This window comes from Dermochelys coriacea, chromosome 2, assembly GCF_009764565.3.
Source record: "Dermochelys coriacea isolate rDerCor1 chromosome 2, rDerCor1.pri.v4, whole genome shotgun sequence".
Lineage (NCBI taxonomy): Eukaryota > Metazoa > Chordata > Testudines > Dermochelyidae > Dermochelys > Dermochelys coriacea.
Genome location: NC_050069.1, coordinates 187,260,365 through 187,283,876, shown reverse-complemented (window position 1 = coordinate 187,283,876; position 23,512 = coordinate 187,260,365). Strand labels below are relative to the sequence as shown.

General features: G+C 44.8%; 1 protein-coding gene and 1 long non-coding RNA gene across 3 annotated transcripts in view; one reads left to right on the top strand and one right to left on the bottom strand.

Annotated features, from left to right (window-relative positions):
• LOC122458916 overlaps nucleotides 1-15,640 on the bottom strand; it is a 41,418-nt gene extending 25,778 nt beyond the window's left edge. Inside the window, exons 1-3 of one of the 2 annotated variants that reach the window (XR_006279247.1) lie at nucleotides 15,120-15,640; nucleotides 13,992-14,147; nucleotides 7,291-7,461 (exon numbers count right to left, since the gene is read on the bottom strand). This is a non-coding gene — a long non-coding RNA (uncharacterized LOC122458916). The remainder of the gene's footprint in view (nucleotides 1-7,290; nucleotides 7,462-13,991; nucleotides 14,148-15,119) is intronic. The other variant, XR_006279246.1, reaches the window with a different exon arrangement.
• Nucleotides 15,641-15,648: 8 nt separating this feature from the next.
• Nucleotides 15,649-17,052, top strand: CX3CR1 (C-X3-C motif chemokine receptor 1). The gene has a single exon (XM_038391449.2). It carries the CDS (start codon nucleotides 15,649-15,651, stop codon nucleotides 16,705-16,707), a length of 1,059 nt encoding a protein of 352 aa, XP_038247377.1. The 3' UTR covers nucleotides 16,708-17,052.
• Nucleotides 17,053-23,512: the final 6,460 nt, after the last annotated feature.

The following is a 23,512-nucleotide window of genomic DNA, read 5'->3' as shown; positions in this document are numbered from 1 at the left end:
ACCATTCAAGGTAGTAGCCCATTACATTGGTCCCAAGAGATAGACATGGCATCCAGCTATAGGCCACTGGAGGCTGCTTCTTGTACTAGGTTGATCTTCCATAGCTGGCTACACCAATTTTAGACATACTAGTGGTGTACAAAATAACTGCAACAGAGTGCAGGGTTTGGACTATTGTGCTTACAATAGATGTAATACACATATATTCAAAATGTTAAAAGATATCCATTCAAAACAGATTGCTATCACCTGAGGATGTAAAAAGATGTGATTTCTGCAATATATTAACAAGCCAACCTCAAGAAAAATCAATATTCATAAAAGATTATAAAGGGTGCTTGCCATTTTTCCTCGATTCCCTTTGGATCCAGATTCCCCTGGAACACCTGTTTCTCCGATTTCACCCTAATTAATTGGATACAGCGAAATCAAAATGTGAAAATGGGTTGTTACATTAAAACAAAAATGTGAATAACTCAAAAAAAGACTATTGCAGTTTATTCTTCCATTTATACATCCCGCTTTTAAGGACACAAAAACTGATATGAAATAGATATATACAAAAAATACATATACATACAAGTATCACTATGTGTTGTGTGTGGTTATTCTCTCTCTCTCTCTCAAACCCAAACATGCACACACACAGAATGATTCTTTCAGAACATACACATTTTGCTGAGTCAATGGGAAACATTTAAGTTCTTGTTCCTTCCTTCCTCTTTAGTCTGCCAACAATAATTTTTGCTTGACTCTCCATAATTTCTTGCAACTGTGAAAATTCAAATTGATAACAATGGAAAAATTCTTTAAAATAAACATTGATATTATCAGTGGAAATTATAAAAAAATAAAAATTTAATTCTGCCAAGCCTATCCATAACTACACCCAGAGACAGCTCAGTGTTGTGATGCAACCCCCAGCATACAGTCCCCATATCCCGTCATAACCCCTGTGCAGTGGAACCTTATTAGTCTGGCTGTGGTCACAGCCCCTGTGCCTGCAGAAGAGCAAGGGAAGATTTGCCCCTAACCTAAGTGCTCTGGAAAAATATTGATTTTTAGAGATGGACCCAAACTAAAAGTCTGAATCTGAACATGTCTGAACTTGGAATGGGAGGAGGCAGGTTCACAATCCAAACCCAGATAAGGATCAAAATTTCACAGCTGGTCTCTATCTCTACTATTTGCTGAACCAGTGTTTCCCAAACTTGGGACGCTGCTTGTGCAGGGAAAGCCCCTGGCGGGCCGGGCCGGTTTGTTTATCTGCCATGTCTGCAGGTTCGGCCAATCGCGGCTCCCACTGGCTGCGGTTCGCCGTGCCCAGCCAATGGGGGCTGCGTTAAGTGGCACGGGCCGAGGGAACGTACTGGCCGCCGCTTCCCACAGCCCCCAATGGCCTGGAGCGGCAACCCATGGCCAGTGGGAGCCGCGATCAGCTGAACCAGCAGACGCAGCAGGTAAACAAACCGGCCCAGCCCGCCAGGGGCTTTCCCTGCACAAATGGTGGAACAAGTTTGGGGAACACTGGACTGAACCAAAACCTGAGATCCTGTTCTGAATTTTGCAGCTTAGGCCCTTCTCTAACTTAATTGGATGTTGGCCCAATACTGTCTTTATTTTAGTTAAGTTTTAATTAAATCAAGCAAATGCTCCATATTGCATGTTATTACTGTATAAAAGTCATAGAGCAGATATAAGAACTTTTTATCTTTTTTTAACATTATTTTTCATTGGCACTGCCATTGAAAACTCTTTGTTTTGCACTGCTAAGATAAAAAAAAAAGACAATACTCTTCATGTCAGGTTTATGTTGGCATCTACTGGTGAGACAGTTTACAAAGTACAGTATACCATGTTGAATATTTCACTGTGTTAACTCCCAGCTGTGTAAGATTATTGGCATGGACCAACTATCTCCTTAATAGATTTAGGGCATGGCTACACTTTCAGATGTAGAGTGCTGTGAGTTAAACCAGCCCTCGGAGAGCACAGTAGGGAAAGCACTGCAGTCTGTCCACACTGTCAGATTCAAGCGCACTGGTGTGGCCACATTAGCAGCTCTTGCAATGGCCACAGAGGGCAGTGCATTGTGATAGCTATCCCAGCATGCAAGTGGTTGCAACGTGCTTTTCAAATGTAGGGGGTGGGGTGGAGTGCGACAGGGAGTGTGTTGTGTGTATGTGGGGGGAGAGAGAGTAGGTTTTTGGGGGGCTGAGAACATGTCAGCAATCTGTCTTGTAAGTTCAGATAGCAGCAGACCCCCAACCCTTCACCTCTCAAGCCACATTCCACACGAATGGTTGCTTTGTCCCAGAGCAGATAAGCAGCCGGCTGTCAGAAACGGAGCTTTAAAAGGGCATATCCACATTCCTACAGCCAATTCCAAAGAATGACAAGAGTGGCCATTTGACTTAAGGGGATTATGGGATGTGTCCGGTGGCTGATCAGAGCACAGTAATGCAATACCTCGTTCACACTGACATTGGGGTGTTTCAGCCGAGGCGCACCAAGTGTTATGCTTCTTGTGGAGGTAGATTACCTGCAGAGTCCAGGTGCTATAAGTGCCTTGCCAGTGTGGATGGGTCATGAGTTAGGGTGTCTGGGACTGCTTTAATGTGCTCTAATTCGCAAGTGTAGTCATGCCCTTAGACTCCCAGAGCCAGACACTCAGCCCTCTTCTGGCTACTTTGAGCTGCTCAAAGACAATCAACTAGCTGGAGAGCTACCCTAATGGGGTTGGTGGGTGATACCCCTAGTGCAGGAGAATCCCCTGGTGGTGTAAAGCTGAAGTAACTAGTGCTATATCAGCTACTTCCCCCAGGATAGCGTGTTTGTCAGGGGAGAGCTAGAAGTAGGGTGGATTATGACTAGAGTGTGTCATGTTCTGGTGATCTCTGTCTGAGGAGATTATTTCTGTCAGTGCAGCAGAGAATAAAACAATCTGGCACCACTGAAGTCAATGGAAGCAGGATTGAAACCTTAGGGCTTGGCTACACTTGCAAGTTACAGCGCAATAAAGGAGCCCTGGGTGCACTAGTTCACTACCTGTCCACACTGGCAAGGCACGTAGAGTGCTCTGACTCCGTGGCTAGAGCGCTCCTGGTGATCCACCTTGGCAAGTGGAATAAAGTTTTGTGCACCCCCGCTAGAGCGCCGCAGCTCCAGTGCGAAAAGAAAAGGAGTACCTGTGGCACCTTAGAGACTAACAAATTTATCTGAGCATAAGCTTTCGTGAGCTACAGCTCACTTCATCAGATGAAGTGAGCTATAGCTCACGAAAGCTTATGCTCAGATAAATTTGTTAGTCTCTAAGGTGCCACAAGTACTCCTTTTCTTTTTGCAAATACAGACTAACACGGCTGCTACTCTGAAACCTAGCTCCAGTGTGAACACCCTGGTCTGTTAGTGTGCTTTGATCGGCCTCCAGAAGTGTCCCACAATGCCTGTTCTAGCCACTCTGGTCATCACTTTGAACTCTACTGCCCTGTCCTCAGCTGACCAACAGTCAGACATGCCCTTTAAATTCTCTGGGAATTTTGAAAATCCCCTTCCTGTTTGCTCAGCCAGGCGTGGAGTGCTCTCAGCGAATCTTTCCGGGTGACCATGCCTCCATGCACCAGGCAATCCCCAGTATGGAGCAATGGCAAGGTGCTGGACCTCCTCAGTGTTTGTGGGGGAGGAAGCTGTCAAGTCCCAGCTGCGTTCCAGCCATAGGAATTATGATATCTTCAGGCAGGTATCAAGGGACATGATAGAAAGGGGCCATGACTGGGACACACAGCAGTGCAGGATTAAAGTGAAGGAGCTGCAGGATGCCTATCAAAAAGCCCACAAGGCAAACAGCTGCTCCAGTGCTGCCCCCACAACCTGCCGTTTCTACAAAGAGCTGGATGTGATACTTGGGGGCAATTAAGTGATTAAGGCAAATCAGACAGATTGCAACCACTTATCCCTCCAGCGAGAGAGTTTCCATCCCCTGGGGACACTCGCATATCCTAGTTCAGACTTGATTCTCCAGAGACCACCAGACACAGAAAGATCTTTTGGCTAAATAGCTTGGGTTTAACCTTTGTTCTGGTCCAGCAAACAGACAGGAATTCCTGGCCAATGCGGGAGGAAGGGGCAATCTGTAGGGAAGTGGTGAAGGGCTTGACATCAACCAGAACCCTTGTGGAGACGGGGTGGAATGATCTCTGGTAAGCTTATTAGCATGCGTGCAGCCGGTTGTTTTATTGTTTTTAATATGTTTTCTCTATAATGCTTTTACTTTAAAAGTAAATGTGCTTGCTTAGAAAGAGTTGGGTGATAACTTACAACTGTGGTAATTATGCTGTTTGTAGCCTTCCAAGAGAAAGCAAAGCAGAGACATTGCCTGTGTGTGCCATCTGTCTTGCTGGAAAACTCACAGTGCAATCAGGGAACTGTGCAGCCTGGAAATACCCTGGTCAGAAGGGAGAGAGATGTGGGTCTCCACCCAAGAGAGGTGATGGCTGGGAAGATGGAAGCCTGAGAGCAGGTGCCCTTGCTGGACCACAGAGGGGGAACACAGCTGCAGTTGTCCTGAACTGTGACAGTTTGTACCTGAGATTACTTCAGGTGACTTTGAACAAGATACCATATAGTCCAGGGCTTAGATGATTGCAGTATGCAAAAGAAAGGGGGAAAGCAGTGCCTATAAAATAGCTTAATACATGGTCAGGGCACCATGCACTCTGCAATTTACCCCTTTCCAGAGAGTTGGGCAGCACTAAGCTTTCACTTAAAGAAAGTTTTCACTTTAAAATTTTCACAATACGATTTTGGGTTTGCACTCCAGAGGGGGGGTGCACTCAAGTGCTGGGCAATTTCTTAGCTGAAGCCTTCCCATGCAGTGCTGATTTCAGTGTCTGTGTCTTTCTGCAGCTGGGTGTATGTGTTGGAGGAGGCTTGATGGCCTGGTTCATCAGGAGAGTGTAAGGAAGCCCAGGCTGGTGGAACAGGTGGGCTCAGTGGTACCCCAGTACATCAGGTGGTACCCCAGAGGGGGGTCACTTGGCTAGTAATAACCAGGGCTGGTGGAGACCGGAGTGTGGCTGTAGTGTAACAAGCCTTGTTGGACTTATAATTATTGATGCAGAATATTATCATGACATGGATGTAACCATAAATTCTGTTATTAAATACAAAGTCTGAATGGTATTTACACAATTGCTTCTAAACATGCCTAAAAAGCTGAACTTACAAGCAATTTACTACATCCGAATAGTAACAAAATGTTTATAAAAAGAAAAGGAGTACTTGTGGCACCTTAGAGACTAAAAAATGTATTTGAGCATAAGCTTTCGTGAGCTACAGCTCACTTCATTGGATGCTCACGAAAGCTTATGCTCAAATAAATTTGTTAGTCTCTAAGGTGCCACAAGTACTCCTTTTCTTTTTGCGAATACAGACTAACACAGCTGCTACTCTGAAAACTGTCAAAATGTTTATAAGCATTTGATAAGGTACTTACAAATTGGACTATACCCAGGGGTTCTTAGACCCTTGTTGGTCAGCTCCAACCTGGTCAAGCAGGTATTAGCAATGAACCCTTTAAGAGTTTACCTTTTTATACCCTTTAACAAGCAATGATGTCACTGCCAATTACTGACTTCAGCTAAAAAACAATTGGAGAAAATTCACCCTTATTTCCAGTATTAATCCAGATAAAATTTATCACCTCCTTTTGTCCTCAAGGCCTTTCCTCCCTATCTCTTCCCTCCTCCTTGGTGACCAACAGTTTTCCCTTTGCACCTGGGTTCACATAGGCCCTAATATTGGAGATAACACTGTTAAGTGGGGTGGGAAGGGCCATGTTGGCTCTTTTTAAGACAGATTCTCTGTCTTATTTAAAACCATCTTCAGTCACTGCTGTTGGTCAGAGGTCGTCTGTTTAGAAGCTTCCCTTTATTTCATTAGTCTTGGAACCAGACCTCCTCTACTTTCCTTCTGATTTTACAACTCATTACTTTCAAGGCCTTTTACTTGCTAATTAGGGCTTTTCTTTACAACACACATTTCTCTAACCAAGCTTAAGCTAATTCTAATGTTTTAGATTTATTCTCTGAGCAGACTGGTGGAGCCAGAGTTGCTGAACCAGGGCTGCTTAACACACTGACATTCGGTGCATGCTTGTACGCTGGCTGGGAGCATCCAGACAGGGAGCTAGAGCAGCAGAGAATTTTAAGGCATTCGGGGTCACAGGACAAGTGGTGGCAGAACCTCTCACTGGTTTGGGTCACACTCCAAAACATGACACCCGCAGTGCTTCATTATTCCACCCTACTAGCAGTATGGGACCCAAGCAGACAGCTGACTCTGCAATACATTATTGCGTGAGTAGATGAATAGCCCAAGAACATTTTGCAGTTCAGCCCAGGAAATGTTCATTTCCCCTGCTGAGTGGCAGCTGGTTGTATAGTTGCTGTGCAGTGACAATACCACAAAAGGACAACAGAAGAAGTAGAAATCTTTTTAAGGAACAATCAGGGTCAGCTAGAAGAACATGTTCACTTTCCATGGCAGCATACACTCAGGTAAGAGAGAATTATGCTTTATGCAGAATTTGAAGGCGACACCATAGAAGAGGGATATTTACTAATGGTCTCTTATGTGTCTAAGGAACTCTGTAGGTACCAACCTCCTGGTATCGGAGTTGACATTTAAGGTTCTTAAAGGTGACAGTATAATGGGTAACAACCAAGAAACTAGAAAAGGGGAAGTTTAGGTTAGTCATTATGGATGTGTAGGGGAGAAATCTTGCTGTGAGATCAGGTAGACAGTAGAATAATTTGCCATGAGAAATAATTAAGCACCACCACCATAGATCTTTAAGGACACATTGAAACACTCATGCATTTAGTGCGTAGGACAGTTCAGCACTAGAGCAGAGGGACCAAGTGAAGGACTCATCTACCCTATCATCTGACAATCTCTGGGTATTGTTTTTATTTTAGATTTGTATTAAGATTTTACAAATACACAAGGTGCCAGGATATATTATTGCCCAACATGGTCCAAAAAACAACCACCACACAACATCAATCTACGCAAGTCCCTTTAATACAGAGAAGATGGCAGAGAGGAGAAAGGAAGCGAGAAAGCCTGGTGTGGAAGGATGATCTTATGGTATAGACACTGACCCAGAAGATCTGATTCCTGGTTTGCCACAAACTTTCCATGTGACCCTGGGCAAATTGCTTGATCTGTCTATGATTCAGCTTCCCATCTCTAAAAACTGGGATAATTAATAAATAAAGGCAGGCTTACCTCACAGGGGGGTTGTGGAGATGCATGTATTTATGTTTGTGATATGCTTTTCTAATATGATGATGTAGGTCAGATAGATGTACCTCCAGAAAGATGAATAAGTGCTTCCAAATATGTTCCCTTGCAACAAACCACTAATAAGTGTAGCACACCCCATAGGCACTGGTTAAACTATAACGAAAGAGAAATATGGTCACTATCTACAAGTCTCTCATTAAAATACCAAGAAGGGAATGGAGTTGTTTTAAGGAAAGTTAAGGCTAAATATCAAGAAAGATTTCCCAATTCCTATTAGATGGTGGAATAATCCCTAAAAGGAAAGATTGGTTGGAATCCCCATTACTGAAAACTTGGGCAGACAGTTCTGGAAAAGACAGGCTGCAACGTATCTCATTGACAGGCAGATGAAGTAGCTGACTTAACAAGTCTTTCATCTCTAATTTCAAGGATGGCATCATAGAAATAATCATACAAACAACAACAAGGGAAAGAAGGGTGAGGAAGTAAGTAGGTGCAGTATTAAGGAAGAATGAGAGGGTGGAATTAACAGTCTTGCAAAAGGGCAAGATAATGAATTCCATGTGAAAATTTGTCTTCAGCAGTTCAACAGAACATAGAAAAGAAATCTGAATGATTACAGAGGAGGGAAGACCCTGTAGAAAGAACTACTGACAAAGAGCAGGTAAGATAAACTCAGGGAAAAAATTGAATCTGTATGAATTGGCCCATTCAGTCTGCATGCATCTTAAACGCATTCAAGGAATTATCCAACATACATATTTACCATGGAAAATTAATTTCTAAAAAGTATGGACTGCTCAAGGGAGGTCAGCAGATTGGGGGAAACAAATGTAGCAGGGGCACAACCAGAAATTTTGTAAGGAGGGGGCCCAACATTCTCCTCTCACTGCTCAGCCCAGAGCACTCCCCCTGCTGCTCCCCCACCCCAGTCTTGAGCTCTTTCACACTGCCTCTGCAACCAGCCTGTACTCTCCGCCCTGCACCCAGCTCCACACATGATCCCCTCCTGCTGCCCCATTCCTAGCTCCATATTCTTTTCCTCACATTGCCCTGCACCCAGCTCTGAGTTCTCCCCCCTGCACCCAGCCTTGTGGTCTCTCCACCCCCACACCCAGCCCCAAGCTCTTACCCAGAGAGGCAGTCAGGCTGAATAGTATCATCCCCACCAGGGGCCAGGCAGTTCTGGGAGCCTTCTGTCTCTCTGCTTCCCTAGGAAGCACCAAAAGCCCAGATACAAGCCTTCCACCTGTCTGGGATTTCCCAGTGGCCCTGCTCCACTTCTCCACAGAGATTGGGGGTGCCCAGTGTCCATAGGTGCAGGAAAGATGTCAAAGGTGTGGGGGCCAAGCAGGAGCACGAGCTCACAATGCCCCTCAAATTTAGCCTGGCTACCCCCGACATCCCAGCAGGAAAGGGGCTCTGCTGTTATGCCTCCCAGCTCTCGTCAGGGGCCAATGGGGGGAAATGGGGGAGTTGGGCCCTCTAGACATTCCCCCCCACCATTGAAGCACTGAAATAGAGGACACATTTTCAAAAAAGAAAAGCGGAGTGAGCCTAGCAATTATCATTCTGTAAGACTAACAACAAAACACCAACCACCTCAATGGAATTATCAAGCAATCAATGGAAATTAGGTGCATGAGTGCTTGTAAAAATCCCATCAGGAGCCTATCTGCATCTTTAGGCACCTAAATACCTTTAAATCTGGTCCTTTGGGACTTAGGAGTCTAAGTCCCACTGACTGTCAATGAGACACAAGAGAGACTACAGACCTATATCAGGATAACTACGCCACTCGGTGTGAAAAATCCACATCGCTGAACGACGTAATTAGGTCGACCTAACCCCTCGTGCTTCTCCCATTGACATGGTTACCACCTCTTAGGGAGGGGGATTAAGTACACCAATGGGAGAAGCATCATCACTTAAGCACTACAGCGGCACACAAGCATCAGTATAGCTGCATCAATGCAGCATTTTAAGTGTAGACCTGCCCTAAGTTACTTTTGAAAATGGGACTTTGACGTCTAAAACTCAGAGCCTTTTAGTGATATGGTGGTACAGCACAGCCGTGTCACTAAAAGCTGCATAGTGTAGCCATAGCCTAAATCCTAAAAGTGACAGTTGTAATGATTTATCAAGTCAAAGTATCTTTCACAGTGGATCCAGGTGGTAACCCCTGGGGATCTTTGACTTCAGTTTAGTGTCTCTGGCCTTGTGAGAGTTCAAACAGCAAAGAGATGGAAAATTTTCCTGTGTCTTTGTTTTATTCCTTCATTCAGTCTCTAAGGCTATGTCTACACTACACAGCTTTTAGTGACATGGCTGTTTGTCGGCTCTCCTGCCGACAAAAAACTTCTACCCCCAACAAGTGGCGTTCGCATTGTCGGCAAGAGAGCGCTCCTGTCGACAATGCACTGTTCACACTGGTACTTGCTACGGCAAAACTTTTGTCTTGGGCGGGGTTTAATACCTCTGAAAGACAGAAGTTTTATCATTCAATTGCCAGTGTAGACATAGCCTAAGTCCAAAGGATGAACTTCCTTGCATGTAGCATTTCCAAGGTGTGATAGGCCATTAACCAATCCTTGTATTGCGCTGGTCCTTGATGGCCCACCTGATTTTGACAGTTCTTCTGGACAGGTAAGGGGAATCACTCTTCCCATCTGAGTTCACAAGTTTAAAACAAACATTTTCAAAAAGCTATATAGCAAAACTTACATATTTCCTTCTAGCATGGAATACAAACAGTACAAGTGAGATTAATGCATGCAGCAACTGACAAGCATTGTATAGAGTCTAAACACTACATACATTCTTATAAGACTGATACCTTTTTTGAGAAACTCAGCACACTCAAGTGAACTGGTCTGGTCTCCAACTAGGAGTTGTCCGTTCTTAGATAGTGCCTGCAGCCTTGGCAAGGGCTGGCACCTGGCCTGCCAGCATCACAGAGGCGTCACCAGAAGCCATATCATCAAGTAGTGAAAGAGAAGCACACACAGACCTGCCAGCTATTCTCAGGCAGGCAAGAGGAGGATGGGTGTAGTTAGTAGAATATAGAAGTGGGTGCATCTATGTGTGGAAAGGGTGGTGGCAGAGAATAACTAGGGTGGGACTGGCTAAGCATCCATATGTCTTCACATACGTCTCTACTATAAGTTAAGGCTTGTTCAGGGCCAGTGCATGCATAAATTATTTGGCATTATCTAAATATACCTCCCCGCTGTGAAACCCGGTCTCAGGGAGAAAAACCATATCTGTTCTGGGTGCACTGAAGCCATGGTTTGTTTAGATGAGCAAATCAAACAAGAGTGTGAAGGGTGTGACTGGGGTGTGAAAAATCCTTTAGAGTTAAATTTCTGAGTGCTACACTCGCTGTCTCAGCAGGGTGTTAGATAAGCAACCGAGTGAGAACATCTAAAATAGACCTTTGGCTAAAAGGTCTGCTTTTGACTTGTCAGTAGTAATGCCTGTAACTCAGGGCACCTCTACATAGAGGGATAATGTGCTCATAGAGCTGTGATTTCTAAAAAGCACACTAACATTTTGCTCATTAATTGATCTGTAGTCCCCTTGTGCATTTTAACATAGTACCACAGCACTTAATTAAAGAGCACTAAGGAACTTTTAGTGCACACCAGCATGGTCTACATGGACCAATTAATGCCTAATACATTAGTGAGATGTAGAAATCATGCCCCCGTATTGCACATTTCTGTACCATAGAGACAACCCCTGCAGGCTCTTAGCATGGTCTAAAAGTGGTTAGCATGAGTGTTTGTAACATCATGTTGAACTGAGTGAGCAATCTGACTGGAAAGATGAGAAATATAAACTGGGTTTGCTCTTTTCACCAGGCGTGTGGTTCATGGCCACTAAAGAGTGCAAAACTATTTATATATGTATGTATGTATATTTATATTTTTACACATACACACTACAGCAGTGGTCACCAACCAGTCAATTGCAATCTCCGATGCAGCTGCCGCTAAGACAGGCCCCGGCTCCATGCCGCTCCCAAAAGTGGCCAGTATGGCCCCATGGGCGGGGGACAGGGGTCTCCCTCCGCACAGTGCTCCTGCCTGCAAGCACTGCCCCCGCACGTCCCATTGGCCAGGAACAGGAAGCTGTGGCCAATGGGAGCTGCAGAGCCATGTGCCACCTGCCCCCCCCCAGGGGCCGCAGGGGTGCATTGGCCCCTTCCAGGAGTGGCATGGGGACAGGCAGGCAGGGAGCCTGCATTAGCGGCAGCCATGTTGCACAGCCAACTGGGAGCTGCCGGAGGTAAATGCTGCCTGGTGGGAGGCTGCACCCCAACCCCGAACCCCCTCCTGCACGCCAACACTCTGCCCCAGCCTGCAGCCTCCTCCTGCACCCAAACTCCCTCCTAGAGCCCACACTCCCCACCTCCTGCACCCCAACCCCCTGCCCCAGGCTCAGCCCAGAGATTCCTCCCACACTGCAAACCCCTTGGCCCCAGCCCCGAGCCCACAACCCCTCCCCAACCCCAGCCCCGACCCCCTCCCCCAGCCTGGTGAAAATGAGAGAGGGTGGGGGAGAGTGAGTGACGGAGAGAGGAGGGGCTGGAGTGAGTGGGACAGGGCTTTGGGGAAGAGGCAGGGCCTCAGAGAAGGAGCAAGGTAGATCCTGGGTTGCTCTTAACTTCAAAAAGTGATCTTGGGCATAAAAAGGTTGGTGACCACGCACTACAGTATAGAATGCTTGATAATCACTGATGTGAGAAAGAGTGTGTTCCCAGCAGGGCCGGATGAACTCTCCTGTGGGCCCGGGGCTATTAGATTTTGTGGGGCCCCTGTATACAAGTCGTTTTCCTGGGAGGGAGTTTGGTGCAGGAGAGGGCTGGGGCAGAGAATTGGGGTGCAGGAGGGGGTGTGGGGTCTGGGAGGGAGTTTGGGTGCAGGAGGAGATTCTGACCTGGGGCATGGGATTGGGGTGCAGAAGGGGGTGCAAGGTGCAGGCTCTGGGTGGGAGGTGCTTACCAGAGGCGGCTCCCAGACAGTGGCGCAGCAGGGCTCAGGCAGGCTGCCTGCCAAAGCCCCACGCTGCTTCTGGAAGCGGCCGGCTGCTAGCACTTCTCTGCAGCCCCTGGCGGGGAGGGGGACAGCCTGTCTTCGTGCGCTGCCCACGCCTGCAAGCGCAGCCCCCGTAGCTCCCATGGGCTGCGAACCAGCCAATGGGAGATGCGGGGACGGTGCTGGGGGCAGGGGCAGCATGCGGAGCAGCCTCCTCCTGCCCCCCACCAGGGGCCGCAGAGACGTGCTAGCAGCCGGCCACTTCCAGGAGTGGAGTGGGGCCATGGCATGCAGGCAGCCTGCTGAGCGCCCCACTGCACCGTGGGACTTTTAGTGGCACAGAGTTGGAGATCACTGCCTTTGATTTATTTTTGCAGGGCCCCCCCCGAGCCAGGGCCCTGGGCTGCAGCCCCTAAAGCCCTTGCCTTAATCCGGCCCTGGTTGGCAGGGCAGTATATCATCCATTACCTGCAACCAAAAGCAGAATATATTCTACAGCTATGTTTTTGGAAGCTTGGTAGGCATAAAATAGAGCAGGACTGTGGTTGGGATCAGAGGAAGTAGACTATGATAAAATGAGCTGGAGAAAAAAAAAAGGAAGAGAGATGGTTTGAGAAAGAAGCAGAAGCTGATTTAATGTTTGCTGTATTATACTAGGGCAAGTGTTTGAGTGAGGGGTTGTTAGTAATATTTATAGCTAGTTCAGTGTTTCTCAGCTTCTTCAAATTAGGGAGCCCTTACTAGGGATGAACATTTTTCAAAATGCCCTTACATTTACAGTAAATATAATAATAATAAGCCTATAGAATGTACGTGTGTGTGTTTCAAGGGCTGACAGAGAATCCCAACTGCAAAGGGTAAGGGTGTGCAGGGAGAAGGAGATTCTCTTAGCTTTAGACTGTAATAATATTTTCAACATCCTCCCTGATTGCCTTTCATAATACAAATAAATAAATAAATAACTACTGGTACTACTAAAAAGAAAAGGATCTTAGAGACTAACAAACTTAGAGACTGCTACTGCTCATCATAATGAGCCTTCCTGGGGGCGGGTACGAACCACCAGTTAAGAGGCACTGGCCTAAGTGAATACAATGTTACCATAAGAGCCAATTTTTCAAAAAAGAGGTGCCTACATTATGTACACAAAATCCAAAGCTGTGGGAGGACACAAGGAGGTGACTACATACACACACATTCCGCTTGCATGTGCAATATGGATAAGTGAGTGTACAACCATCCGACTGTGTCTGCAATTCCCCCCAAGACTCAGCATGCCCTATGGTGTGAAAGCCGCTGTCTGTCAAACACAGCTGTTCATGCGGTATGGCATTGAAACTTTCCAAAGGAACCCACAAGCAGAGTGGTTAAGCTTGTATCATTGAGAGAGGGTCAGCACAGCTGAGGCCCATAAATGGGGAGAGAAAGTTAAAAAAACCACAAGTTCCCTGTCTCAAAATAGTGAATGTCAAACGACACACCTGGGGATCAAATGCAGCATAGAGATGAGGGGGTAGCCAGCAAATGCTGTTAAACCTCAAGATTTAGCTTCAGGAGTTAGCCATATTTACAAGTCCTATTGATCATATATTTGTGAATAGCTGGATGAACTTACCCCATAGATCAGAGTAATATGTGACTTACTGTGTGATGGGCAGACATCCGAGAGAAGCCTCAGCATCATGAGACCAGGCAGAGCGGAGAAGAGATCACTTTTCCTATGGTGTCAGAGCGAATGATTTGAGCATTACAGCCGTTGTTCACCCTGCCATCCAGGATGTTGCAGTGTCCATCACAGAGCTGTGTATCCAAGTAAAAAAAAATCAGATCAGATGAGAAGGGCCCATCATGATTACATAGTCTAACCTCCTGCATACAGAGGCCATTGATTTTTCTCAGTAATTTCTACAGCATCCCAATATCTTGTGGCTGAACTAGTGCATACACATGCAATAAGGAAGAATGTATCATATCCCTTTAGTGAATTGTTCCAATAATTACTCCCACTGGTAAAGATTTACAGCCCATTTCCAGTTAGAATTTTTCTAACTTCATTGGCGCTTACTATGCCTTTGCTAGCATCAGATTTCTTCTCCCCATTTAAGTTTTCATAGAATGATCAATGCATAGCGACTACTGAATTTAAATCCAGTGACACAGATGTGGCTGCTGGATGGGCTCTGCAGGCCAGCTCATTGATTTAAGTGAGAATGCTGCCTGCATTGGCACCGCAAGAGCAGGCTAAGCGTGATTTCTGCTTATTACTAGCATTGCCTCACCTACTCCCAGCTCTAGCTTTGCAGCTAGCAGCAGTCAGAGAACCCTTTGTCATTAGCTTTTCTCCAGCCTGCTTTCCGGTGCCAAAACCTCAAAGAGGTTTTAAATGTGTAAGAGGACTTTTCATGTGAAATGTTTTGGAGTAGAGGAGGTTTGAACTTTGCACAGTGAGATGTTGTAAAACAAAGCCACGGCTTCCAGGTAGCACAGAAAATAGCTGATAAATTATTATAAAATAAGAGCTAAACCTCCCGTTGCATGGCAGAAATCAATCACCGATGACTTGGCATTACAAGGAAACATCCTCTGTGGGCAAATGAATTTCTAATGGTCAATAGTGCAGTTTCTGGTGACTTCTACTGAACCATCTGAAGCCTTTGTCTTTTACTACATTTGTACAGCGCCTAACACAACGGGGCCTTATCTAAACTGGCGCCTCTGGGCAACACTGCTATACAAATGAACAACAGTGAAGCATGCAAATTTCCAATCTACCTTTTCTTTTTGTTTGTCAGACAATGGTGGGAGCATGATTCAGGGGGTAGCTCCTCTGAGCTGGAGATTGGTTTGAACACCAGTAAATTGCCTTTCACAGGCCATTCTTTCTGTGCTATCTTACTGGGCTTCTGTGTCATGTATTCTTGATATACAAAATTCCTGTGAGTTTCCTACATTAAAAAAAATGGTTATTTGCAATCAAACAAAGGCACCAACCCATTAAAATAACAGATGATTTATGCACGTAGTGTGGGCACCTCACTGGTTTTTAATCATTCCCCACAAACAGAACTGATTGTAGAAATCCTTAAATTCTACATCTATCAGTGCTCAGGGTGTCCGATGTTTTATGCTGACAAACAGATTTATTTAAGGCATTATTTGTGGGGGCCAACTCTTGATTCACTGTCTCCAGGAAGAGAACTTGCCTTGCTCACTTAACTGTATTTTGCAGGTTGCTAGATTTACCTCTCTGATAACTATTTTTCCTCCTTTTATATTTTCTTTTGCAAGGCAATCACTCATCATGACTCAGGAATTCCCTGAGGTGACGACTGAATTTACCTATGATGAAGCAGCTGCTGTTTGTGACCAAGTAAACATCCAGGCATTTGGGAAAGTATTTCTGCCAGCCTTATATGCCCCTGTGTTTGTTCTTGGCCTCGTGGGGAACCTCCTGGTGGTTTTTGCCATCGTGAAGGGCAGCCGACAGAAGAGCATCACAGACATTTTTCTCTTGAACTTGGCTATCTCGGACCTGCTCTTCGTGATCTCTCTTCCTTTCTGGACTTTCTATGTGATGCGTGGATGGACGCTTGGGAACATTCCATGCAAAATCATCTCCTCGCTTTATTATGTGGGTTTCTTTGGGGGCATGTTTTTCATTACTGTCATAAGCATCAATAGATACCTGGCCATAGTTCGGGCAGCATTTTCTCTGAAAGCCAGAACAGTCAGCCATGGCTCTCTTACCATTCTTGGGGTGTGGGTGGTGGCCATTTTAGTCTCAGTGCCACAATTTGTGTTCACCCAGGAGACAGAGGAACAATGCACCGCTAGGTACCCTGATGAACTTAAGGAAATCTGGCCTATTTTCTGCAATGTGGCAATGAATGTCTTAGGGTTCCTTATCCCAGCCTGTGTCATAAGCTTTTGCTATTTTGGGATCATCAGGACATTGCTCTCCTGCAAAAATCACAAAAAAAAAAGAGCCATCAAACTAATTTTAGTGGTGGTGGTTGTGTTTTTCCTCTTTTGGACCCCATACAATGTACTGATTTTTCTGGAAACTTTAAGACACTATAAATTGATTAACCAATGCCACGAATTTATGGACTATGCAATGCATGCGACTGAAACACTAGCATTCAGTCACTGTTGTCTCAACCCAGTTATCTATGCTTTTGCTGGGGAAAAATTCAGGAAGTACCTTTGTCATTTGTTTCTAAAGTGCTGCTCATTCATGTGCCTCTGTGGGCCCTGCCGCCAGTACCAGGCTAGCTCTCTAACTACCACTTCAGAAAGCATGCTAGGCAGCAACCAGACCCAGAATACCAGTGACCAGGATGCCTCTGCCCTTCTGTGAAAGGTTTTGTTAGCATACCTTTAGAAATACACTTTCTCCAGGCTTCAGAGGGATAGCCATGTTAGTCTGTATCAGTAAAAACAATGAGGAGTCCTTGTGGCACCTTAGAGACTAACAGATTTATTTGGGCATAAGCTTTCGTGAGATATAACCCACTTCATCAGATGCATGGAGTGGAAAATACAGTAAGTAGGAATAAATATGCAGCCCATGAAAAGATGAGAGTCAAATATAACATGTGAGTGTACCTGAATGCCAGGTATTTCTTTTGCTCAGCATTAATTATCTTTTAAAAGTACAGCTTTAATGAGGACAACTGAACAACACGTTAAAACAATATTGCAGCGGAATTAAGAAAAAAAGAAAAAAACAGCACCAGGAAGAAAAGAAGAATTTAAGGACAGATAATTTGATAGAAATGTAGACAATAAAAGTGTGTTTGTGAATATAAATATACCACTATGCACACACATGCACACTTTTAAGGAAAAAGCAATCTCTGTAAAGTCAATGATCCAGCTGATTGATAGTAATGGGGAATATTTGATATACTGTACATTGAATTACTCTTAGAGACCAGTATAAACTGAGGAATGCCTTTGTTTTTCCACTCTTTCTGATACAGCAGCATGTTCTGTTATACTGTATATAAGTATATTTTTGGTTTGAAAGCTCTTTGGGGCAAGAACCTCTTCTTATGTATCATGGGAAGCACCTAGTACATTTCTAAAGCATTTTAGAAAGAATGTAAAGAATTTTTTTTTATTTCTGGATTACTTATTGCTGGTTGCTACAAGTTATTTTATTTGTTAATGAATAGCTAATAAAATACTAATGGTTTTAAACAGTTCTTTTTAATTATTATTTTTTTTTTACCTACAATATGCTCAGCACTATACAATATGTAAAAATGAGGACAGAGACTGACTTTAAGTTGTTTCCTGATCCAAAACCCACTAAAAATCAAAAGGAGTCCTTCCATTGACTTCAATGGCTGTGGATCACGGCCTTACAGCCCTAAGCCCCAATTCAGCCAAGCACTGCAGCACATGCTTTGTTGAATAAATACTTTGTTGACTAAAAGCTGACACACAGAAGACATATCTGGAGCGGGGATAAGTAGGTTGGGATATTTTTGAAAGCGTCATCATTTAAGTTATAAACTTAATGATTGAGTTCACACCAGCTATTCAAGAGTATGAATATGGAAATGGGCCATATTCAGTGCATTGTAAATATATGATTGTTAATCATGCCCTGCCAATCACTTTAAATATCACATTGGACTGTTTTTAAGAGATTAAAGCAACTCCTTCACCACAGTTTTCTGGAACCAAGGATACATGTGAACCCTAAAGTATTTACAGATTTCAACTTTTCTGTCTAAAGTCTGTGTGTGTAAGGAGCAGTTTTAGATCTGTTGGATTTATGGCCTGTACTACCTGCCCAAGAGTCAGCTAACATATTTTATACATTGCACTTATAAAAATGATCCGAATAAGTGGCAACACAATAACATATGAACAGTATATAGGTAAATGTAATGAGTAACAAGAAGTAGTGCAATTAGAATCTTAATCTCTTCAGAGTTCCAATACAGCTGAGTCAGTGTCTGACAAAACCAAGGATCCAGTCCTGCAAAATGAGCCCACTTCGGTGGACCCCTGCATTTTCATGGATCCTCGTTGATACAGCTGGTCCAAAAAAATGTCTAATTTTGAACAGAAATTTTTTTTTCCACAAAAAAAAGTTCCCATTTTTCAACTAGCTGTATTCATTGGCTTTCATGGGGCTGTGGGAGGGCTCAGAGATCTGCCTATGCAGCGTCAGTTGGAGAACTGGGACCCAATTTCTGGAGCTCATCACCCACTGAACCGCAAGGAAGTTAGGATCTGAACCCACCTATAAACATGATACTTTAAAGCCGCAGAACCACCTGGAATATTTTCTTCTTTACATGTAATTTTACTACTATCCCATTTTTGCAATTGTGTAACCATCACAGATTAATAATGAAATAGAAATTTCTAATTAAATGCACTCGATTTAATCAAAATATTACAGCTGATGTTTTAGACATTGACTAGAGCAGTGGTCTCCAAACTTTTTGGCTAGCGCACCCCCCAAGGTGAAGACCGGAAGACCTGCCGCAGACATGCTGCTGACGGAAGAAGAATGGAAGACCTGCCGCAGGCGGGCCGCCAGAGGGGAACACTAGCTGTGGATGTGCAGAGCTGCCACTGAAGAAAAAAAAAGGCGGAGTGCCATCCGGCGGCGCTCCTGCTGCCGCACATCCCCTGAGATCATCTCGTGCACCCCCTGGGATCATCTCGTGCCCCCTCTGGGGTGCGTGCACCCCAGTTTGGAGACCACTGGTCTACAGGCATGTGGACACCCATTCTCCATTCATTCTAATGGGAATTGGGTGTCCAGATATCTTCGATTACTTTGAAAATTTTGGTCTAAATGTTTAAACAAGCCAGATAAGAGATCTCTGCCCTTTCCCCCAAAGCAAATAGTTCCTTTTTAAAAATGATGAATGTGCAGGAAAAAAGAGGAAACACCCAGGGGTAAAATGAGAAGTCTCTCCCAGGCAAAGACAATTATATCAAAGTAAAGAGGTTAAAAATAAATGTTAGGAAAGCTCTGTGCACACGCATGAAATGTGGTTGGACATGAGCAAAGAAGACACACTTGATAATGTAATCACTTCCATTTTGCGTGTACACCTGACACATAGAGCCTGATTCTGTGCCTATTGAATCAATAGGAGTCTTCCCATTAAATGTCAATGGATATAGGCTCAGGCCCTCAGACTACAGCAGTGGGTGAACAGCAGTGCACACCGAAGTGCTGCACTGTAACTCCCTCGCATGGTTGCTCCAGGCATGAACTAAAAGGTTCCTAGTTTGCATTAATATAATCCTCTTCCAATTACATTAACGTGAACTAGGAACCTTTTAATTCACACCTGCAATGTTCACATGAGGGAGTTATAGTGCAGCACTTTGGTGTGCATTGCTATTCACACACTCCTGTAGTCTGAGCAGTGGGGCTGTGTAGACATGCCCTTAGTTACACTTGTCAGGGACGAATGATACTACCAGCCTTCTATATCTTCATTTACCTCTCTGTGAAACAGGAATTGCCCAGGGATTTTATGAAGCTAATTTCACCAAATTTGGTGTACTGTACTTGGAGAGCCTTGGAGGGAAGGTGCTACAAGAGGGCAAGTGTTCTGCTGGATTAAAAATTCTGGTTCCATTTACAGATGCTCATTTTTACTACAGTGACACTTGGTTGAAATCTCAGAAATGTCTCATACCAGGAGAAGTCTCATACCCCACTTCCCCCAAAATAACCACATTTGCTTTGCTTGCACAATGTTCATGGCTCTAGTAGTAAAAGTGCTGCTGTTATCACCACTTTTTTAACACATCTCCACTATAAAGGTAACCAATAACCAAGAGAGTTTGTTTACATTGCACGCTTACGTGCATTTCTGCTCATTCTGTATTCTGTGCTCCCATCTCCAATATGTTCTTTATGTATTTAGAGCCTGATCCAAAGTCTTCTGAATTCACTTGAAATCTTTCCACTGACTTCAGTGGGCTTTGAATCATGCTCTCAATAACAAGCAACCCTCATGCAAAGACGTTAGCTCTCTTTCAGAACCATCATAATGCTAAGATAGTGTGTGATAATTCAGTTACTTTAAGCTTAAAACCTACCAACTGTGACATTAACACAGCCAATTTAAGGCAACATGACTCACTAGCACAGATTCTCTCAACCCTGAGGACTAGCCTGGATCAACACTCACCCCATAGGATCAGGCCTAGCCAGCAGCCAACCCACTACATACTGCAATGTGGAGTGTGAATAGATAAAGCACTCCGCCAGGATCAGATAAAGTACTTATTACCTGCCGTAGATTAAGGGCAGATTTTGGCACCCGCTGTTGCCCTACAACAAGTGCTATAAAAGCTCTACAGCCAGCAGGGGGAGAATGCCCCAAGTGCAGGCACTGCATCGGGCTATCCCAAGTGTCCTCATGCTGGAGCTGGTTGGATATGTTAAGGGCCACAGGGCACGAGCAGGGCTGGGAACAGGAGGGGAGTCCCTGTAATATACACCACTATGGGGGGGGGGGCAGGAGGAGGGAGATGACAGCTCCTTGTTGCGCTTTACCTTACACCAAGGGCCACATCAGCCTGTGGTAAGGTAAGAACAGAAGTTTTCAAATGATGGCTTAAAGCCACTTTTACCTGCTCACTCTCTCCCTTCTCCTCCCTGGAACCTCATGGACCAGGCTGCATTTCTGGGAGGTGCAACTCAGAATCCTGGCCTAAATATGTAACTCTCCTTCCATGTGAATGTATAATATCAAATCTAGTATTAACCGGGCCAGCTATTTCATGGCTATTAAGCCCTTCCCTAGACCTTCTGTGATTCTTATTAAGGCACAATGAGCTTGTATTTGACCACTACATTATTTTTATTTACACTTTACACAGTCGGGCAATCAGAGCCCACTGTAAGCTGCAGTTAGCACTGTATATTCCAGAAATCTACCTTCCAAAATGGAAGACAGCCCTGAGTTTCTGCAGCCGCATCGCCACTACTTTCCACAACAATGGGAGTGACTCCACACAGACTCTTTCTGATCTATGAAAGCTAAGTGCCAGTACTAAGCAGAGTAATGGGGGTAGCTGAAAGGTTTCCATTGACCCTGTGTGAGGGAAAATGTGTTTTCAAATAAAGAAATTTTTCCATGGAAAGTGTGTGTTTTCCATGGAAATTTTATCTTTCATCAAAAAAACAGAATGCCTGAAAACCAAAACATTTTCACTTTTCATCCAAAAACACATTACAGTCAATCTCCAAAATATTTTGATACTGAAATGCTGCCACAGTGCCTCATACTGCCTCATGTAGTAGTAGGACTTTGGGATTGTTTAGTCTGCAGAAGAGAAGAATGAGGGGGGATTTGATAGCTGCTTTCAACTACCTGAAAGGGGGTTTCAAAGAGGATGGCTCTAGACTGTTCTCAATGGTAGCAGATGACAGAACGAGGAGTAATGGTCTCAAGTTGCAATGGGGGAGGTTTAGATTGGATATTAGGAAAAACTTTTTCACTAAGAGGGTGGTGAAACACTGGAATGCGTTACCTAGGGAGGTGGTAGAATCTCCTTCCTTAGAGGTTTTTAAGGTCAGGCTTGACAAAGCCCTGGCTAGGATGATTTAACTGGGACTTGGTCCTGCTTTGAGCAGGGGGTTGGACTAGATGACCTTCTGGGGTCCCTTCCAACCCTGATATTCTATGATTCTATGATTCTATGACTTTATGCTTGTATTTTGTATAATTCAGAAAGAAGGATAAAGAGTAATAATGTCGCATGTATTAAATGTAATGGTGTATGATTTGACCATATCCTGCCAGCCACTCTTTCTGAATAGCAAAAAGGAATGGCCTAATGGGCCATTTGGTAAAGATGCATCAGCTGGAATCTGTGGAATCTAGGCTGGTTTCAAGGCAGTAACAGTTTTAAGGTCACTATTTTGTTGTAGGTTTAGCAATTTAAAATAAGTAAAAGAATGCCATGATTGTTTTCTTGTGCATTGCAATTTGATGTTCCTGTTCAAAATGTTCTGTGTAAATTAATTCTGTATTGTGTGTGACTAAGGAATGTGTGTAAAGAGATAAGTGTGAAGGCCATCACTGAGCCAGATGTACAAGGTAGGAGCTGGAGACAGACGCAAGGGCACCAGGAGGCTGCAACATGCCCCTATTGAAATGTCAGAGGAAGGCAGATTGATGACTCTAAAGATGAGACAGGCACCTATCAATAGGGACAAGATAGCTGTGATAAACGATGAGAAGGACAATTTAAGAAAACAAGCACTCGTCAAACAACAATTGATTACAGTATGACGGTGCAAAACTCATTGGTCCCAATGAAGGAAAAATCACTATATAAACAGGGTGCCTTGCCATGAAACTTTGAGTTTGTCCTGCCAAGACTTCCCTGGAGCATCGTGTCGTGACCAATGGAACCCGGCTCCTACCTACCCGTGATCACCTAGCTGGCCACTAGATTGATCTCGACTCTGGACTGGTAACTATAACATCGACGGATGGGACAGAGTGTGTGTGTGTGTGTGTGTGGTGATTGAATTCATATGCTAATTGTTGTATCTTCAATAAACATGGTGTATAGCCTTTTCCCCTGAAAAAGATCCTGTATGTGTCTTATAAGCATAACACCATTGACCTCTATGGGCCAGGCTCCCTAATCTGACTACATCTTCCAGGATGTATTACGGCCATACAACTGCCATGATGCATTGACTCCCCTTACCAAGTGGGGGAAACTGTGGTACATCATGGGATACCGGGGCACATTTACTGTGAAACATACCATGCCCTGGTACGGGGTCCCCCAATGACAGGGGTCCCCAAGGCTGGGCATTTGGACAGCCTGCTCCATGGGAGTGAGGGGTGGACAGCGGGGGCAGGATCGGTGGGGGACAGGAGAGCAGGGAGCAAGGCTCACCTGCAGCCTCAGGGGAGCAGGCGGGAGGTATGGGTGGTGGCAAGCAGCGTGAACCCGGGCCAGAGGATGCAGGAGGAGCACAGAGCAGCCATGCAGCTGGCTGGAGAGAAGCGGCACTTTGAAGGGGAAACCGCCGCTTCTCTCTGGTCACCGGCATCGTGGCTGTCCCCTGCTCCTCCTGAGTCCTCCGGCCCGTGTTCGTGCTGCTCACCGCCACCCGTACCTCCCACCTGCTCTCCTGAGGCTGC

Bases quoted from the DNA above. Each gene is read 5' to 3' on its own strand.
- CX3CR1 (XM_038391449.2), top strand. From the start codon at position 15,649: ATGACTCAGGAATTCCCTGAGGTGACGACTGAATTTACCTATGATGAA.